The sequence below is a fragment of the Eschrichtius robustus genome, chromosome 5 (assembly GCF_028021215.1).
Source record: "Eschrichtius robustus isolate mEscRob2 chromosome 5, mEscRob2.pri, whole genome shotgun sequence".
Classification (NCBI taxonomy): domain Eukaryota; kingdom Metazoa; phylum Chordata; class Mammalia; order Artiodactyla; family Eschrichtiidae; genus Eschrichtius; species Eschrichtius robustus.
The window spans coordinates 38,049,408-38,069,513 of record NC_090828.1 but is presented as its reverse complement, the minus strand read 5'-3'; the positions used below and the strand labels follow the sequence as shown (position 1 = coordinate 38,069,513).

General features: G+C 37.0%; 1 protein-coding gene across 2 annotated transcripts in view; it reads left to right on the top strand.

The window, feature by feature from the left end:
- Positions 1–20,106, top strand: part of LOC137765220 (MOB-like protein phocein) — a 45,462-nt gene that overhangs the window by 10,425 nt on the left and 14,931 nt on the right. The window contains exons 1-5 of one of the 2 annotated variants that reach the window (XM_068544722.1): positions 3,239–3,346; positions 6,817–6,879; positions 15,715–15,815; positions 19,630–19,672; positions 19,857–19,943. In XM_068544722.1, coding sequence (XP_068400823.1) covers positions 3,287–3,346; positions 6,817–6,879; positions 15,715–15,815; positions 19,630–19,672; positions 19,857–19,943 — 354 coding nt within the window. In that variant the 5' untranslated portion in view covers positions 3,239–3,286. Of the gene's footprint in view, positions 1–3,238; positions 3,347–6,816; positions 6,880–15,714; positions 15,816–19,629; positions 19,673–19,856; positions 19,944–20,106 lie in introns of those variants that run through there. The other variant, XM_068544724.1, reaches the window with a different exon arrangement.

Below are 20,106 nucleotides of genomic sequence, written 5' to 3'. Positions count from 1 at the left end.
AAGCTACATATACAACTAATTTGTTCAGCTATGAACATACATCTCCATACTTCACTGCTGCTTCACCTTTACTTGGCCTGGAATGAAATCTCCTGCAACTCCACAGATAAATGCTACTTTATGGCACATTTCAACTACTTCATGCATCATTCACTGCATCAGCTTTGCTCTTAGGCTGGCTTCCTTCAAGCCAAGATGGTTGATGCAGCCCCAGACTTGACAAGGTTCAGTGGCAGAAAAAAGGGACCATCTCTTTTAGTATCTTGTCAAGATTAAGAAAACCTATCCCTAAAATGCTCCATCAGATATCTTTTCATATCTCTTTAGGCTAAAATGGAGTCACATGCTCACCCTTTAACTAAACATTGGCTTAGGCCAATGAGGGTTTGTCCCGCAGCTAGAGATGGGTTTACCTTTCTCTGCTCAAATTCGGAGAGATGGATACTGAGCAAGATCAAAGTCTGTTTGCAAAGAACATGAGTGAATGGGTATGGAGAGCAAGCAGGCAACCATCAGGGGCTGCTTAACACTTAAGACATCTTGTTTGTAGTATAGTAATTTACATATCCTCCTTTCCCATTCATTTTTAAGCTTTTTGAGGATAGATTATACATCTTATTCATGTTTCTCAGCACTTGCTCAGTGCCTTACACACAATGGGCATTCACTATTTTACTTGGATTTTAAAACTCCCCAAAGAGAATTTCATATTGGATAGATGGTTTTGAAATTACTTATGATTCTTTGGATTTACAAAATATTTTCTTCTAAAACTTTAAGAGACTTCCAGGAGTATTTACTTTTATACTTTCATACTCTATGAGGCAGAGGGAAAGAACTGCTGTGCCATAGTTTTATTACCAAAAAAAAAAAACCCCTTTTATTTGATACATTGTTCAAAGTCTTACAGTCAATAAGCAAGAGAATTTAGATTTCTTGAATCTCAGTCCAAAGTTATTTTCATTTGTCCATACTGCCTTTAAAAAGACGACTCCTTCTTTAACCAAAATATTCAAGTAACCCATTATTACATGTAACCGTTATGGTACTGATCATGCTTTTTTTTAGTTCTTCTTCCCCCATCCCCTAAATTAATCGTGGTTATAAAACTGTTTTTGCTTGGAGGTCATAATCTGCAGACTGATAGAAGAATTAAAATGTGAAGGTTATGAGCTAGAAACATTTCAACCATAAAGAAAAAGGTTCTTCCTGTGAACAAGGCCAGAATTGACATCACAATGTAACTTGATTAGACTTTTCAGAGAGATGAATACGTATTTTGTATCTTAATTTAACACCTACTTATTCACTTTTTCTTTTGTTCTTTTCAGATGGGCTGAAACAGTATTACTTAAGTATTATTAAATCTGGACTTAAGAGAACATTAAGATGAGCCCCTTCAACTATAGGTAACTGATATTTACAGCTCGGGGACTACCACACAATCTGGGAAATTTTAACTGAATCCTTGGAGTAAATGAGGCGAGGTTGTCCACAGACCTAAGACTGCTCTCTACAGACCCACCCTTATCTCTCTTAGGGAGGCAATATTTAGCTGCCGCTTGCCTTAGATTCTCACTGTATTTAGTAAGAGAATTGGTGATTTGCACGGCTGTCTCCATTGCTAGACTCTAGGCAACTTATGGTTAAGGATGCCGCCTTTTCATACTTTTACCTCACTGGGGCTTAATAAATACTTGTTGAATGAATAAACTTTTTGCTGTCTATGAGGTAGTGATGGAATTGTCCTTGCTCTTGAAAAGTTACCAGTCTCGGGGCTTCCCTGGTGGCGCAGTGGTTAAGAATCCTCCTGCCAATGCAGGGGACACGGGTTCGAGCCCTGGTCCGGGAAGATCCCACATGCCGCGGAGCAACTAAGCCCGTGCGCCACAACTACTGAGCCTGCGCTCTAGAGCCTGCGAGCCACAAATATTGAGCCCACGTGCCACAACTACTGAAGCCCGTGCACCACAACAAAGAGTAGCCTCTGCTCGCCCAACTAGAGAAAGCCCGCTCACAGCAATGAAGACCAAACGCAGACCAAAAAAAAAAAAAAGTTACCAGTCTCTACATATTCCCAATAGAAAGTATCTTACTCAAAGGCAAACAGACTTCCCGTTGTTAAATGCATTTGAACAAAATTCCAAGTCATGAGTTATTCAGCTTTGCACTTACTCATTTTAACCAACCTCTCCTCCACTCCTCCCTTCCAGCTTTGGAGGCTCTGCTACATCTCTCAGCATTCTCAATACACCTTTAGGTGTACTTGATGGGATATCTGATGTTTTCCTCTCTTGTAAATCACCCTACTGTATATACACTGTTTACCCTTTTAACTGTCTTCGCATCTGGTAACCTATGGCCTCCGTCATCCCAGATCAAATATTTAAGGTTTCCAAGCAGGAACAAAAAAAAAAAGTTTGCCAATACTACTGTGATTTCATGACTTAAGAGAACACTTAAAACTTGCAACAAAGGAAATCTGAAATCCTGTAAGATGCACAACTCCCACTGTCTATCAAGGGGCATTCATTTTCTCCTCCTGCTTCTGACTTGCAAAATTTACAAGCTAATTTTGTTTGCTTGACACACAATACCAGATGTCCACTCTATCTCAGATAATTGGCATCTGGGTCTCATCTACACAAACAAACTTGTTACTGAAAAGCCCTTGGTTTTGAAGGTAGTGGATAGCGGAAATATCATTTCACACTCTAAGCCCGAGTCTGATTTGAAATTGGGTCGATTTCATGCAGGGTCTGTGGAATTCTCCCAGACTGCTGGCGTGTTTCCCACTTTGCACGCCTAGGCAGATTTCGGGACAGAATTACGCTTCTCTAGGTATTTGCTTGCACAAGGGTTTACTGAAACGGTCGCCATTGTGCAAGCTCTGTCCTTCCAACGTTAACCAACGTCAAAGTTAAGCCCAAGGAGATGCACCAACGCGTTACGCCGAACTTGCACATTTCCGCAGCGCCTCTCTGAGCTGGCCTGCGGACTCCCTCGCAGCCACTCCCGGCCTCCGCGGCGGGGATCTCTCCCTCCCGCCACATTGCCGCCAGTGAGTCGTCGGATGTTCCTTCTCCAGTCCCCCTCCCTCCGCCCGCCGGCCCTTTCCCGGCCTCCTCCGGTTCCTCCCAACCTGCCCCGCGCAGGCTGCGGCTGTGCCGTCAGCCGTCGCCCCTCCCCCTCTCCCGGACCAAGAGCGCCACTCTGCCCCGCCCCCCGCGCAGGCAGCCGTCCCCTACATCCGGGTACCGACTTCAGCCGCCCAGACTCTGGCACTATGGTCATGGCGGAGGGGACGGCAGTGCTGAGGCGTAACAGGCCGGGCACCAAGGCTCAGGTACTATCTCTGCACCTCTGGTGGAGGGGGGAGGGGACTCTTGGTGCCGAGCTGCGCCGCACCTGGAAGGTGGATGCCTGTGCGAGGAGGTTGGGCCGGGGCGACAGGCGGGCGGGCAGGGGCACTGGTGCCCGGCCTGCTCTTCCGGAGCCTCAGCCCCTCGGTTTGGCTGAGGCGGCGGCGGCCCGCGAGGCCTGCGGAGCTCCGACTGGAGGGTGGGCGTGAGGGGAGCGTGGGGGCCGCCGAGGCCCGGGGCTGGGAGCTTGTCAGCAGCGACTGCTTGTTCTCGCTTCTCCCCTGATCCCCAGTGACCAGGTTCGGGGAGGGGCGCGGCCGGCCGGGTGGAGACCCCTGGGGTGCCATGAGGGTCGGGGCTGCCAGGGTGGGAGGGGTGTAAACAACAGCCTACCTCGTCCTGGTTTCCATTTCCTACCTGGCCTGTGACGTGCCCGACTTCTGCCATCCAGCTTGTCTAGCCGGATCCGGGAGTCGATAATTTACTTTATCCTCCTCTTCCTGCTGTTTGCCTTTGACCACTTCTCTCCGTAGTTGTTCTCTGGTCTAGCAAGTTTTCATCATCAGGCTGGGACTTGTTAGATGCCATTCCTTGTCAATTTCCTTGTTACTATGTGTGAAGCATAGGGAATGAACTTATTATAATTTTATCACCTTTTAGTAGGGCAGTACTTGGGGTGAATTGGTGCTTGTTTCAGTATTGATTCTTGGGATTTGCCAAAGACGGGATGCTTCACGTTTTTAAAAAAATCAAATAGACCTCATCTGATTAATCTGCCAGGTGAAATGCCTTGCGATTGAGTACAGACTCCAAAATCGGAAGAGATGTGATAAAATGTAATTTTAAAGAAAAGGAGATGGAGGGGGAGGAAACCAGAAACAACCGTGGAGCTATGACAGTATGCCAGAGAATCATTTTAATATCTTGCACAGAATTTTGGAAAGGGAGTTCTTTCAAAGGGAACTTTTAGATCCAGACAGCTTCCTAGATGCATGTCACAGAAAAGGAAACTGAAGCCCAGAAATTAGACTGCATTTGCTCAAGGTTGCACAGTCTCCAGATTCTATTCTTAGTTCATTAGTGACCTTGTCTTTTTAACAAGTTGCTTCTAGTACTGAATTTTACAGTTTAGTTGGGAAGCCTTTTTTTATAGAGTCACATGTGTCAGTTCTACTGGCAATTTTGTGGTCATACTACTCGGAATTTATATATTATTTATGCTTTTACTGTTTCTAAAGTTTCTTTCTTTATAAATGATCTTTTCTCAGATACCTTTAATTCTTTTTCTGTGGTAACATTATTTCTGATTCTTTTAAGTGATCAACTTTTATGTTTTTAAATTCAGAAATGGACTTCTGTACTCACATTCTGAGACTCATCCATTTTTACTTATTCAAAAGTTCTTAATTTTGAAAGGTTAGAGTCATAGATTTTAACTCAATATTGTAACACACCTGTTTGCTGTGTTGTTATGAGTAAGTCACCTATAAGAAAACTCCTTTGCTTTTTTCCAGATTGTCATAGATCAAGGTTGTTAAATAAAATGTATTAGAAAAGGTTAGGATTAAAAAAAAACAGGACTACTTAAGCAGCATTCTGTCATATCCCTTGTCTATCACACTGATTTCCTTCAGTGAAAGGGGTCTATTCTAAAATGATTTATTTAGAACTATAATAGAGTAGGTAGAGTATCTTTCTCCTTTTTTTTTTTTTAATTGGTTAGATTGGGTTATAAGCACAAAGTTGGTTTTCAGTAAACGTTTAACTGAATTAGATGAGAATGTTCATTAGGCTGGATTTTTGGCTCCTGGTTTTTTTTTAAAAATATTTATTTATTTATTTATTTATTTGGTTGTGCCAGGTGTTAGTTGTGGCAGGCAAGTTCCTTAGTTGCGGCTCGCTGGCTCCTTAGTTGTGGCATGTGAATTCTTAGTTACTGCATGCATGTGGGATCTAGTTCCCTGACTAGGGATTGAACCCAGGCCCCCTGCACTGGGAGCACGGAGTCTTAACCAGTGTGCCACCAGGGAAGTCCCTTGGCTCCTCTTTTAAGTGTTTAAAGTATATCACAGTTATGATGAGGCAAAGCATTTAATTTCCAATTAACCTTTTTACATCTTTTCTGTGTATCACTATATGTGTTTTCTAATATTTTAAAAACAAAATATTCTACAAACTATCTTTTTTTTTTTTTTAAAAAAACGAAAGAATAGGCAAAGCGTATTGATAGAAACATTTTTCACTACAAATCAGAAAGGAAGAATTTAAAAACTACTTTCTGGTGATATGTAGATGATGTCTAGGAAAAGACATCCTAGAACAATTTCCAGAAAGTTTTTATTTCTTGACATTTTAAAATAAAGTTCATTTTCATTCAGATAAGGCAACTATTAAAAGATATGAAATGCTTAAGACACTTAAAAAGGTATACCATACCCATCACCTACTCTCAGAACTAGGACGTTACTAATATAGTTAAATCCCTCTGTATCACATTCTTCTGTCTTCTGCCCACTCCCAGCCAGTAATGGTGATTATCATTCCTTTTCTTTCCTTTATACTTTTATTATATATGCATTATATTCATAAGTATGTTTTGCACTTTCTTAAACTTTTATTCATGTGGTATCATACACTGTATTCTGCAGTTTGCTCCAATTTTTGCTCATGGCCTTTGGAGACTTAATCCATGTTGATCGATACAGGGTTATGGATTGTTGGTTTACTACTACCTTTTCCCAGACATTTATTGAGTACCTACAATGCGTTGGACATTGTGCACCTACAAGGGATATATTTCAGCCGTCAAATGGAAAGGTTCTTAACCACTTAGGGGAACGTCTGTGAACTGAACTATCTATAGAGAAATTCAGAACCAGTGCAAAGTGATCCACAGAAATATTCCCCTTAAGAGAAGATTGTTCTGTTTAGATGACTACTTTTGATGGAGCTCATATTTTGATTTAGAAATTTAAAACACCATTTGGAATTGGAATTATAATTTATAATGTCTGTCTTAAATAATATTTATGGAGTAGTAACTACTACTAACTCTAGCTATTCTCTTTGGGTAAAAACTGATTCAGTTTTTTACTGCCTGGAGATTTTTTTTTTTCAGTATAACTTTTAGAAAAATATTTAACTATCATAAACAAAAAAGTGATAGACTTATCAATTAAGTAATACATGAGAGGTTTATGGGAGCCATATTTGAGGGATTTGTGACTGAAAAAAGTATAGCTTATAGTTCAATTAAATAAAATCTTGGTGTTCATTTAAAACATTGAATAAATTCCTTTAACTTATTCACTAATAATCACATTGTTTACCATATGAGGGCTTTTCTTCTCTGGTATAACTTCGGATCTTTATTAAGAATTGAAGTTAATCGTAATAGTATTGCATCTTCTTTGTAACTTTGTACATGCTTTAATCATTAAATTTTTTTTTATAGGATTTCTATAATTGGCCTGATGAATCCTTTGATGAAATGGACAGTACACTAGCTGTTCAGCAGGTAATAACAATAGTTACTTTTGCAACTCTAATAACCTAAGCATTTTATTTCCTTTGGCATAGTTAAATATTCCTGTAACTTTTAGCACAAACCAGAATCCATGGAATTAATGGGATACCTGTTTGAAACTTTTATCAAACCTCATTTTAAGATGGCATATTAGGACTTCCCTGGTGGCACAGTGCTTAAGAATCTGCCTGCCAATGCAGGGGACACGGGTTCGAGCCCTGGTCCGGGAAGATCCCACATGCCGCGGAGCAACTAAGCCTGTGCGCCACAACTACTGAGCCTGTGCTCTACAGCCCGCGAGCCACAACTACTGAAGCCCACATGCCTAGAGCCAGTGCCCCACAACACGAGAAGCCACCGCAATGAGAAGCCTGCGCACTGCATCGAAGAGTAGCCCCCGCTCACTGCAGCTAGAGGAAGCCCGTGCACAGCAATGAAGACCCAACACAGCCATAAATAAATAGATAAATAAATTTATTTTAAAAAAAAAAAGAATGTATTGTTCAATCAGGAAATATTTAATGGGCTAGCAAAGAGATAGGCCTTGTGGAGGATACAGAAATATAAACCTGGAGCTCTATGCCTGGAAATTGGCAAAAATTAAGAGGAAAAATGTGCACATATTTTTCCCTTTAAAAGTAGAGTTTTGTCCTGATACTTCGTTGAATTCGTTTATTAGTCCTAACAATTTTTTTGTGGAATCTTTTGGGTTTTCTACATGTGAGATTATTTCATGTGCAAACAGCTAAATTTACTTCTTTTCCAGTCTGGATGCCTTTTATTTCTTTTTCTTGCCTAATTGCTCTGGCTGGAATTTGCAGTAGTATTTTGAATAGACATGGCAACAGCAGGCATCCTTATCTTGTGCCTGGTCTTAGCAGAAAGCTTTCAGTCTTCCATGTTGAGTATGATGTTTGCTGTAGGTTTTTCATATTTGGCCTTTATTATGTTGAGTTAGTTTCTTCTTATTTCTGGTTTGTCGAGTGTTTTTATCATAAAAAGGTGTTGAATTTTGTCATATGCTTTTTCTGCACCAATTGAGATGATTGTATATTTTTTTTTCCTTCATTCTGTTAACATGGTGTATTATATTGATCAATTTTTGTATGTTGAACCATCCTTGCATTCTAGGAATAAATCCCGTTTGATCATGGTGTATAATTTTAATTTGCTGCTGAATTTGGTTTGCTAGGATTTTTGCATCAGTGTTCATAAGGGATATTGGTTTCTAGTTTTCTTAGAGTACCTTTGTCTGGCTTTGGTAATAAGAATGCTGCTGTAGTGGAGTTAGGAAGTATGCCCTTCTCTTCAATTTTTTGGAAGAGTTTGAGAAGGATTGATGTTAGTTCTTTAAATATTTAGTAAAATTCACCAGTGAAACCGTCAGGTCCAGGGCTTTTCTTTGGTCGCACAACATTGTGAATGCAAGTAAGCCACAGAACCATACACTTAAAAATGGTTAAAATGACTAACCTTTCCACATTGAATGGTTTTGGTACCCTTGTCAAAAATTCATTGGACTGTATATGTGAGGGTTTATTTCTAGTTTCTCTATTCAGTTCCATTGGTTTATATGTGTATCCTTATGTCAGTACCACACTGTTTTGTTGTTGTTGTTGTTTTTTGGCCGCACAGTGTGGGGGAATCTTAGTTCCCCAAACTAGGAATTGAACCCGTGCCCCCTGCAGTGGAAGCTCAGAGTCCTAACCACTGGACCACCAGCGAATTCCCAGTACCACACTATTTCGACTACTATAGCTTTGTAGTAAGTCTTGAAATTGGGAGGTTTGCATCCTCCAACTTATGTTATCTTCTTTTTTTTTTTTTTTTTAATTTATTTATTTTTGGCTGCATTGGGTCTTTGTTGGGCTTTCTCTAGATGCAGTGAGCAGGGGCTACTCTTCCTTGCAGTGCACAGGCTTCTCATTGTGGTGGCTTCTCTTCTTGCGGAGCACGGGCTCCAGGTGCGCAGGCTTCAGTAGTTGTTGCTCCCTGGTTCTAGAGCGCAGGCTCAGTAGTTGTGGCGCACGGGCTTAGTTGCTCCACGGCATTTGGGATCTACCCGGACCAGGGATCGAACCCTTGTCCCCTGCATTGGCAGGCCGATTCTCAACCACTGTGCCACCAGGGAAGCCCCCAACTTATGTTTTCTTTTCAAGATTATTTTGGCTATTTGGTGCCCCTTGCAATTACATATAAATTTGAGAATCAGCTTTTCCATTTCTACAAAAAAGACTGTTGGAATTTTGATAGAGATTGCACAGAATCTGTAGATTGCTTTAGGTTATGCAAGTTTTGAAGTTTTCAGTATGCAAGTATTAAATCTCCTGATTTAAACTTATTCCTAGGTATTTTATTCTTTCAGATACTGTTGTAGATGGAGTTGCTTTCTTTTTTTTTCTAATTTTTATTATTATTTTTTATTGAAGTAGAGTTGATTTGCAATGTTTCAGGTGTACAGCAAGGTGATTTAGTTATATATAGATGTAGATATATCAATATATAGGAGTTCCTTTCTTAATTTTCTTTTTGAATTGTTCATTGAAGGTGTATAGAAACACAACTGATTTTTGTATTTTGATCTTGTATCCTGCTACTTCACTGAATTCACTTCTTAGCTTTATGAGCTTTCCTGTGGATTCTTTGGGATTTCTCTATATAAGATCATGTCATCTGTGCTATTTATTTATTTATTTACTGTCTAATTGTTCTCACTGGTATTTAAGTACAGTATTGAATAGCAGTGGTGAAAACAGGCATCCTTGTCTCATTTATGTTTTTTTTTTTTTTGGGGGGGCCATGCTGTGTGGCTTGCAGGATCTTAGTTCCCCAACCAAGGATTGAACCCAGGCCATTGGCAGTGAAAGCATAGAGTCCTAACCACTGGACCATCAGGGAATTCCCTTATTTCTGATTTTAGAGGGAAACCTTTCAGTCTTTCACCATTGAGTATGAGTAACATCATACCTGTGGGTTTTTCAAAATGCCCTTCATCATATTGAGGAAGTTCTTTCATATACCTAGTTTTCTGTGTTTTTGTCGTGAAGGGTGTTGGATTTTGTCAGATGACTTTTCTGCATTAATTGAGATACTTGTGTGTTTTTTTCTCTGTATATTAATGTAGTGTATTACATTGGTTAATTTTTTTTTTTTAATGTTGAACTACCTTTCATTCCTTGCAGCTTTCTTTTGATTCATGTTTGTATGGTATATGTTTTTTTCCATCCTTTTACTTTTAACCTACCTATATCATTATATTTGAAGTAAGTTTCTTATAAACAGCATAGTTGGGTCGTATTTCTTTGTTCTTTCTGACAATCCTTATCTTTTAACTGGTATATTTAGGCCATTTAATGTTAATATGGTTATTGATAGATATATTTAGAATTACCATTTTATTACTTGTTTTTAGTTTCCTCTTTTTTTTTCTGTTTCCTTTTTCTGCCTTTTTAAGGGTTATTAGAGCATTTTTAGTATTCTATTTTAATTCTAATTTTGATTGTATCATATAATTTTTTTGATGATTGCTCTAGAGATTACTAAGTTCATGCTTAACTTTTCACAGTCTATTTAGAGTCAATATTTTACTGCTTCAATTGAAATGTAGAAACTATTATCATTTGGACCATTTTACTCTCCTCCTTTGTGCTTTAGTTATCTATATTACATCTACATACATTGAAAACCCCACAATATTATAGACAATATTATATTTTTTGCTTGCATCTGCCAAACATTTTTTAAAGAACAAGAGAAGAATGGTCTAATATATATTTATACCCAGATATTAATATAATTGCTGTTGCTCCTGATAGTCTAAGTTTCTTTCTGGTATTATTTTTTTCCGTCTAACTGAAGAACTTCCTTTAGCAGTTCTTTTAGAGCTGTCTGCTGGCTAGGAATTCTCCTTAGCTTTCTTTTTTTTTTTTTTTTTTTTTAATTTTTAAATTTAATTTTATTTATTTTTTTATACAGCAGCTTCTTATTAGTTACCAATTTTATACATATTAGTGTTATATGTCAATCCCAATCTCCCAATTCATCCCACCACAACGACCCCCCCGCGACTTTCCCCACTTGGTGTCCATACGTTTGTTCTCTACATCTGTGTCTCTGTTTCTGCCCTGCAAACTGGTTCATCTGTACCATTTTTCTAGGTTCCACATATATGCGTTAATATACGACATTTGTTTTTCTCTTTCTGACTTACTTCACTCTGTATGACACTCTCTAGATCCATCCACATCTCTACAAATGACCAAATTTCATTCCCTTTTATGACTGAGTAATATTCCATTGTATATATGTACCACATCTTCTTTATCCATTTGTCTGTCGATGGGCATTTAGGTTCCTTCCATGACCTGGCTATTGTAAATAGTGCTGCAATGAACAATGGGGTGCATGTGTATTTTTGAATTATGGTTTTCTCTGGGTATATGCCCAGTAGTGGGATTGCTCGATCATATGGTAATTCTATTTTAAGTTATTTAAGGAACCTCCATACTGTTCTCCATAGTGGCTGTATCAATTTACATTCCCACCAGCAGTGCAAGAGGGTTCTTTTTTCTCCACACCCTCTGCAGCATTTATTGTTTGTAGATTTTCTGATGATGCCCATTCTAATTGGTGTGAGGTGATACCTCACTGTAGTTTTGATTTGCATTTCTCTAATAATTAGTGATGTTGGGCAGCTTTTCATGTGCCTCTTGGCCATCTGTATGTCTTTTTTGGAGAAATGTCTATTTAGGTCTTCTGCCCATTTTTGGATTGGGTTGTTTGTTTTTTTAATGTTGAGCTGCATGAGCTGTTTATATATTTTGGAGATTAATCCTTTGTCCATTGATTAATTTGCAAATATTTTCCCCCCTTCTGAGGGTTGTCTTTTCGTCTTGTTTGTAGTTTCCTTTGCTTTGCAAAAGCTTTTAAGTTTCACTAGGTCTCATTTGTTTTTGTTTTTATTTCCATTACTCTAGGAGGTGGATCAAAAAAGATCTTGCTGTGATTTATGTCAGTGTTCTTCCTATGTTTTCCTCTAAGAGTTTTATAGTGTCCAGTCTTACATTTAGATCTCTAATCCATTTTGAGTTTATTTTTGTGTATGGTGTTAGGGAGTGTTCTAATTTCATTCTTTTACATGTAGCCGTCCGGTTTTCCCAGCACCACTTACTAAAGAGACTGTCTTTTCTCCATTATATGTCCTTGCCTCCTTTGTCATAGATTAATTGACCATAGGTGTGTGGGTTTAACTCTGGGCTTTCAATCCTGTTCCATTGATCTATATTTCTGTTTTTGTGCCAGTACCATATTGTCTTGATTACTGTAGCTTTGTAGTATAGTCTGAAGTCACGGAGTCTGATACATCCAGCTCGGTTTATTTCCCTCAAGACCACTTTGGCTATTCGGGGTCTTTTGTGTCTCCATACAGATTTTAAGATTTTATGTTCTAGCTCTGTAAAAAATGCCACTGGTAATTTGATAGGGATTGCATTGAATCTGTAGATTGCTTTGGATAATATAGTCATTTTCACAATATTGATTCTTCCAATCCAAGAACATGGTATATCTCTTTGTCTCTTTGTGTCATCTTTGATTTCTTTCATCAGTGTCTTACAGTTTTCTGAATACAGGTCTTTTACCTCCTTAGGTAGGTTTATTCCTAGGTATTGTATTCTTTTTGTTGCAATGGTGAATGGGATTGTTGCCTTAATTTCTCTTTCTGATATTTCATTGTTAGTGTATAAGAATGTAAGAGATTTCTGTGCACTAATTTTGTATCCTGCAACTTTACCAAATTCATTGATTAGCTCTAGTAGTTTTCTGGTGGCATCTTTAGGATTCTCTATGTATAGTATCTGGTGATCAGCAAACAGTGACAGTTTTACTTCTTCTTTTCCACCTTGTATTCCTTTTATTTCTTTTACTTCTCTGATTGCCATGGCTAGGACTTCAAAACTGTGTTGAATAATAGTGGCAAGAGTGGACATCCTTGTCTTGTTCCTGATCTTAGAGGAAATGCTTTCAGTTTTTCACCATTGAGAATGACATTTGCTGTGGGTTTGTCGTATATGGCCTTTATTATATTGAGGTAGGTTCCCTCTATGCCCACTTTCTGGAGAGTTTTTATCATAAATGGGTGTTGAATTTTGTCAAAAGCTTTTTCTGCATCTATTGAGATGATCATATGGTTTTTATTCTTCATGGTGTATCACATTAATTGATTTGCATATATTGAAGAATCCTTGCATCCCTAGGATAAATCCCACTCATGGTGTATGATCCTTTTTATGTGTTGTTGGATTCTGTTTGCTAGTGTTTTGTTGAGGATTTTTGCATCTATATTCATTAGTGATATTGGTCTGTAATTTTCTTTTTTTGTAGTGTCTTTGTCTGGTGTTGGTATCAGGGTGATGGTGGCCTCATAGAATGAGTTTGGGAGTTTTCCTTCCTCTGCAATTTTTGGAAGAGTTTGAGAAGGATGGGTGTTAGCTCTTCTCTAAATGTTTGATAGAGTTCACCTGTGAAGCCATCTGGTCCTGGACTTTTGTTTGTTGGAAGATTTTTAAGCACAGTTTCAATTTCATGACTTGTGATTGGTCTGTTCATATTTTCTGTTTCTTCCTGGTTCAGTCTTGGAAGGTTATACCTTTCTAAGAATTTGTCCATTCCTTCCAGGTTGTCCATGTTATTGGCATAGAGTTGCTTGTAGTAGTCTCTTAGGATGCTGTGTATTTCTGAGGTGTCTGTTGTAACTTATCCTTTTTCATTTCTAATTTTATTGATTTGAGTCCTCTCCCTCTTTTTCTTGATGAGTCTTGCTAAAGGTTTATCAATTTTGTTTATCTTCTCAAAGAACCAGCTTTTAGTTTTATTGATCTTTGCTATTGTTTTCTTTGTTTCTATTTCATGTATTTCTACTCTGCTCTTTGTGATTTCTTTCCTTCTACTAACTTTGGGTTTTGTTTGTTCTTCTTTCTCCAGTTGCTTTTGGTGTAAGGTTAGATTGTTTATTTGAGATTTTTCTTGTTTCTTGAGGTAAGCTTGTATTGCTGTAAACTTCCCTCTTAGAACTGCTTTTGCTGCATCCCATAGGTTTTGGATCATCGTGTTTTCGTTGTAATTTGTCTCTAGGTATTTTCTGATTTCCTCTTTGATTTCTTCAGTGATCTGTTGGTTATTTAGTAACGTATTGTTTAGCCTCCATGTGTTGTGTTTTTTACGGTTTTTTTCCCTGTAATTGATTTCTAATCTCATAGCACTGTGGTCGGAAAAGATGCTTGATATAATTTGAATTTTCTTAAATTTACCGAGGCTTGATTTGTGGCCCAAGATGTGATCTGTCTTGGAGAATGTACTGTGTGCACTTGAGAAGAAAGTGTAGTCTGCTGTTTTTGGATGGAATGTTCTATAAATATCAGTTAAATTTGGTGTATTGTATCACTTAAAGCTTGTGTTTCCTTATTAATTTTCTGTTTGCATGATCTATCCATTGGTGTAAGTGAGGTGTTAAAGTTCCCCACTATTATTGTATTACTGTCGATTTCCTCTTTTATAGCTGTTAGCAGTTGCCTTATGTACTGAGGTGCTCCTATGTTGGGTGCATATATATTTATAATTGTTATATCTTCTTCTTCAGTTGATCCCTTGATCATCACATAATGTCCTTCCTTGTCTCTTGTAACATTCTTTATTTTAAAGCCTATTTTATCTGATATGAGTATTGCTGGTCCAGCTTTTTTTGATTTCTATTTGCATGGAATATCTTTTTCCATCCCCTCACTTTCAGTCTGTATGTGTCCCTAGGTCTGAAGTGGGTCTCTTGTAGACAGCATATATATGGGTCTTGTTTTTGTATCCATTCAGCGAGCCTGTGTCTTTTGGTTGGAACATTTAATCCATTCACGTTTAAGGTAATTATTGATATGTATGTTCCTGTTACCATTTTCTTAATTGTTTTGGGTTTGTTTTTGTAGGTCCTTTTCTTCTCTTGTGTTTCCCACTTAGAGAAGTTCCTTTAGCATTTGTTGTAGAGCTGGTTTGGTGGTGCTGAATTCCCTTAGCTTTTGCTTGTTTGTAAAGCTTTTCATTTCTCCATCCAATCTGAATGAGATCCTTGCTGGGTAGAGTAATCTTGGTTGTAGTTTCTTCCCTTTCATCACTTTAACTATATCATTTAAATATATATAAGCATCCTGATGGGGGGTACTTGTGGTGGGTAGAGTTGGGTGTTGCTCTGGTGGGCAGAGCTCAGTAAACCTCCTTAGTTTTCTTTCATCTGAAAATATCTTTATCTTCATTCCTGAAGGGTATTTTTGCTAGATACAGAGGTTGACAGTGCTTTTCTTTCAGCACTTTAAACTTGTTCTGCCATTTCCTCCTGTCACCTGTGTTTTCCGGTAAGAAAGCTGCACTCATTTGAATCCTTATTCTATAGGTCATGTGTCTCTTTTTTCGCTGGATTCTTCACACACACACACACACACACACACACATTCACCCCCGCTGGCTTCTTTAGCTTTAGTTTTTGTCAGTTTGATTACTTCTGGGCATGGATTTCTTTGGATTTTCTTGTTTGGTGTTTACTCTGCTTTTTCTTATTGTGGTAAAAAAATATATAACATAAAATTTATCATTTTTGCCATTTTTAAGTGTACGATTCTGTGGCATTAAGTACATTCACATTGTTGTGCAACCATTACCACCTCCATCTCCAGAACTTTTTCATCTTCCCCAACTGAAACTCTGTACCCATTAAATAATAATAAGTCTCAAAAGATTTACCATGTAGTATATTTTAATTAACTGTAATAACTTCTTTGTTTGTAGTATATTCAACAGAATATAAGAGCAGATTGTTCCAATATTGACAAAATTCTTGAACCACCTGAAGGCCAAGATGAAGGTGTATGGAAGTATGAACATTTAAGGTAGGTCTTTATGATGTATCAAAATAGTAATAGTACTCCTAGTAGTAAAAAATAACCTTTAATATTAATGATGATTATGAATCATAAATTAAATTAGTTAACTACAGAGCAAAAAGCCAAATTCTAAAGCTTTTATGTTTTCAAGTTATAAAGTTTTCAACATTGTTATTTACTCATGGTTTTCTGTATTTATGGATTTGGGCCTTATTATCTTTTTACACGGTTTTCCTTAATCACATAATTTAATCACAGATGCATTATTTCCATGTACCTACTCATTTCTAATACTTACTACTTACCTACTTTATTTTTCTCTAGAGGTCCTAGTCTAGACTTGGTAGCTGATGAGTTACCTGTTAACTATTGTGAACTTCCAGTCTTTCGTTTGGTAAATGGAGATTAATTATAATCCTGAAGTAAGAAGTTTTAGAGCTTTTCATAATATCCTTTGAATGAGAAAATTGATTTCTAATGAATCATGAGTTAAGTTTAGAAGCAGTTATATTCTGAAGCTACTAGGTTATTTCTTGAAGTTATAAACTTTCCATTGTAAATGGGAGCTAGGATGAGTTGATAGATTAAAAATAGAGGATGCTGTATGAGATATGTGTTCATCAGAGTTTGTTACTTTGAGTTGATTTTTAAATAATAAGGTGGAGTAGAGATATGACTTTTCCTGAATAAATTAGACTACATTTCCTGTGATGAGTGCCTCAATTTGTAGACAAGGTACTTTTTCTGTTGTTTTGTTTTGATGCTATAGGCTTGTCTATATATTGTTAAGACAGTGTCTTGTCATAACCGTTCAGCAGTTTTAGGATGCTGAGACTTCTTTGTAATCTGCCATTTTCTTGGGCAAGTCACTTGACTATTTGATTGAGTTTTGGTTTTTTGTTTTTGTTTTTTATTTATTTATTTATTTTTGGCTGTGTTGGGTCTTCGTTTCTGTGCGAGGGCTTTCTCCTAGTTGTGGCAAGCAGGGGCCACTCTTCATCACGGTGCGCGGGCCTCTCACTATCACGGCCTCTCTTGTTGCGGAGCACAGGCTCCAGTTGCGCAGGCTCAGTAGTTGTGGCTCACGGGCCTAGTTGCTCCGCGGCGTGTGGGATCCCCCCAGACCAGGGCTCGAATCCGTGTCCCCTGCATTGGCAGGCAGATTCTCAACCACTGCGCCAGCAGGGAAGCCCAATGAAGAGTTCTTGAAAGTATTTTTAGACACTGGTGAACTATTTACCTTAGTTGGATCAATGATTCCTTTTTCCACCATATTCACAAAGTCTCCAAGCATAGCATCATAACCAACTTCTGAAGAACTTTGCAAAATTTTCTCAACTATCAATGATCCTTCGACACCTGCATTCTTAGCAATGGTCATTGCAGGAATTTTGAGTGCGCCACCAGGGAAGCCCTGTTTTTTTTAATACATCTCGATGCATGATAATTGAAAGCATGAGTATGTAGATGTTATGCCATTCTTATAAATATAGAGAGCACTTTAGTATAATATATCCTCTGTCTTTTTTTAATCAGCTTTGAAAATAACTACTTCCTTACCTATGGGATTAATGATGAAAATAAGCAAGCGTGTTTTTTTCACTGTAAGCATAATTCCTAAAAAGTGAGGGTTCATTTTAATTTACAAGGTTTTTATTTTAGGTCTAAGAAAAACCTTTTCCTCCCTATTTAACTTAGACTATGAAATATGCATTATACAAAACTTGTAAAATCTTTCTTATTTATATTCCATTTGTCCTGGTGCTATTGTTACTACTTTTGGGGTTTTTTTGATGTTAGCCACCTTTTTTGTTTTGTATAATTTATGTATTATATATGACATATATATTCTTTTGTCTCTTTATTATAGTGTATACATCTTTATAGTTAAGCAAGAAGAGTTTTAAAAGCAGTTTGATTTTTTTTTTTGCATGTGCTGAATGTTACTGATTTGAGGCTTAATACTTGCTGTTACTGATTAATGCAGTTGATTATATTATGATGTTAATGGGAATTGAATCATGACCTCAGTCAAATCTCCCACTACTCCCTACTGAATATTTGTAATTAGGAAAAGATGCCCCTTCCTCTGAGTGGCTGCAATCTCATGCTAGTATGCATGGCTTAGTGACTAGGGTGTAGACTAGATTTCAGCTCTGGTTTGTCTTTTCAGCTGCATAACTATGTGTGTTAGTCCTATACTGAATTAACTTGAAGCTGTTAGGTTTGCACTATTTGCCACAGATTGTACCTGTAGCATTGCCAAGTCAGTTAGCTTAATTTTCCTGTTGGCCATAAGTAGGTTGGACTAGATGAGAAACTTGTTTATCACCACCCGTCTTTATTACCACTTAGTAGAAAACAACTCAGAAACACATAACATGCAACTTACAGATATGGGGCAGTAGAGGACTATGTGGTGATTCAGAAATAGTGTTACTTGTATAATCTACGAACAGCATTATTATTAGGCATCTGGAAAGGAAGTACAGTTGTAGACAACTGAAAATTTGACCCTTGTTTTTTAATTTGCTTTTTTCTATTTTAATGTATGTTATAAATAAACAAATAAATATAGTTTTTCTTTCACATATGTGCAGTGTTTTGGGTTTTTTGTTTTTCTTTTGGAACTCTCTTTTATCTTCCAATTATAGGTTTTAGCCTTGCATATTTGCAGAACCAAAGTGTATTCATTTGTTTGATAGGGAAACATAACGATTAACTAATTTGATAGGTTTTTAGAGGGAACACATTCAGCACTTTGACAACATAAAGTATCTTTATGACATAAAGGATTAATTGTCTTTTCATATCAAATAGCAAGTCTGTCTAAAAATGATCTAAATGTCATGTAATTTGCTCCATTTTTCGTTTATTCAAAAATATTTTTTGAGCACTTAACTATTGTAAGAACAATCCAAGCATTGTTCTAGGCTTTATAATTCTCAGTTTGACAATTTTAGAGGGAAAGTAAATCATGAAAAAATGCCCAAGATCTATTAAGTGGCAAAAAAGCAAGTTATGAAATTGTGTATGATAGGATTCCAATATATTTTAATCTATCGAGAGAAAATCAGATTTGCATGTAAACAATAACTATCTTTCGGGAAGAGGTCATGGAAGTACGGAGAACTTTCCTGTTTTATGTTTTGTATTTGGTCCTGTTTGGAGTTTTTAGAAGGAGCATGTTGTTTGTAATCAGAATAAAACCTGTATAATATATAGGAATATAAAACATCTAGTCTTTCTTCTGATTATCTGTATACAGATATGTACACACACATGAATTTTTACATAACTGGAATCTTACTGTGAATATAAGTATATATCTTTGTATGTTTATGTAATACCAACATTTCACTACTCTCCAATTGCTAATCATTTATAATGTTTCAAAGAAATTTTTTATGTATATAGTTTCAGTGAACATCTTTGTACATATGTCTGCATTGCAGTTCTGATTATTTCATTAGAATAGATTCTTAGGAGAATGACTTAGTTAACAAATATACACTTTGTAAGGGTCTTGGTAAATATTTTCAAAGTATTTCTCAGAAAAATTGTACCAATTTCCAGTGTGTAACAGTAATCAACTCACTGAACTCTGATATTGAACATTATTGTTAGGGTTGTTAGTTTTGGGTTTTGTTTACTAATGTGTATGTCTTTGTAAAGAATGTGCTATGTAAGTTCAGGTGGTGTTGATAATGATGATGAGGGAGGAAGGATGGTACTGATGGGATTCTGTTTTTACAATTAATATTCTAAAAATAATATGGAGGATAGATAAGACTTTTCATTTATATATTTACATTTTTAGGCAATTCTGTCTTGAGCTAAATGGACTTGCTGTCAAACTTCAGGTAATATTTTCTTTAAGTTAAAGCTATAATTGAACGTTCTGATTTTTTTTTCTGTTTTTGTAAATTAATGTGCTTACAAAGACACAAATTTTTAATTCTAGAATTTTACATGAAATGTAGCAACTCAAATGATAAACTTTTTCATTATTATCTTACATATTAATAAATGTAACTATTTTAACAGAGTGAATGCCATCCAGATACATGCACTCAGATGACAGCAACTGAACAGTGGATTTTTCTTTGTGCAGCTCATAAAACACCAAAAGAGGTGAGAATTTATGAAATAGAATGACTAATAAAATCATCATAACCTAAATCTCTTTAAGATAGTGGTAGACAAATTTTTTGAGTTTTTAGGTCACTGTTTATTTTGCCCTTTGGTTTAGAGTTCTTTGCTGCAAGGTCATTGGTACAGTGCTACTTTAGGGTTT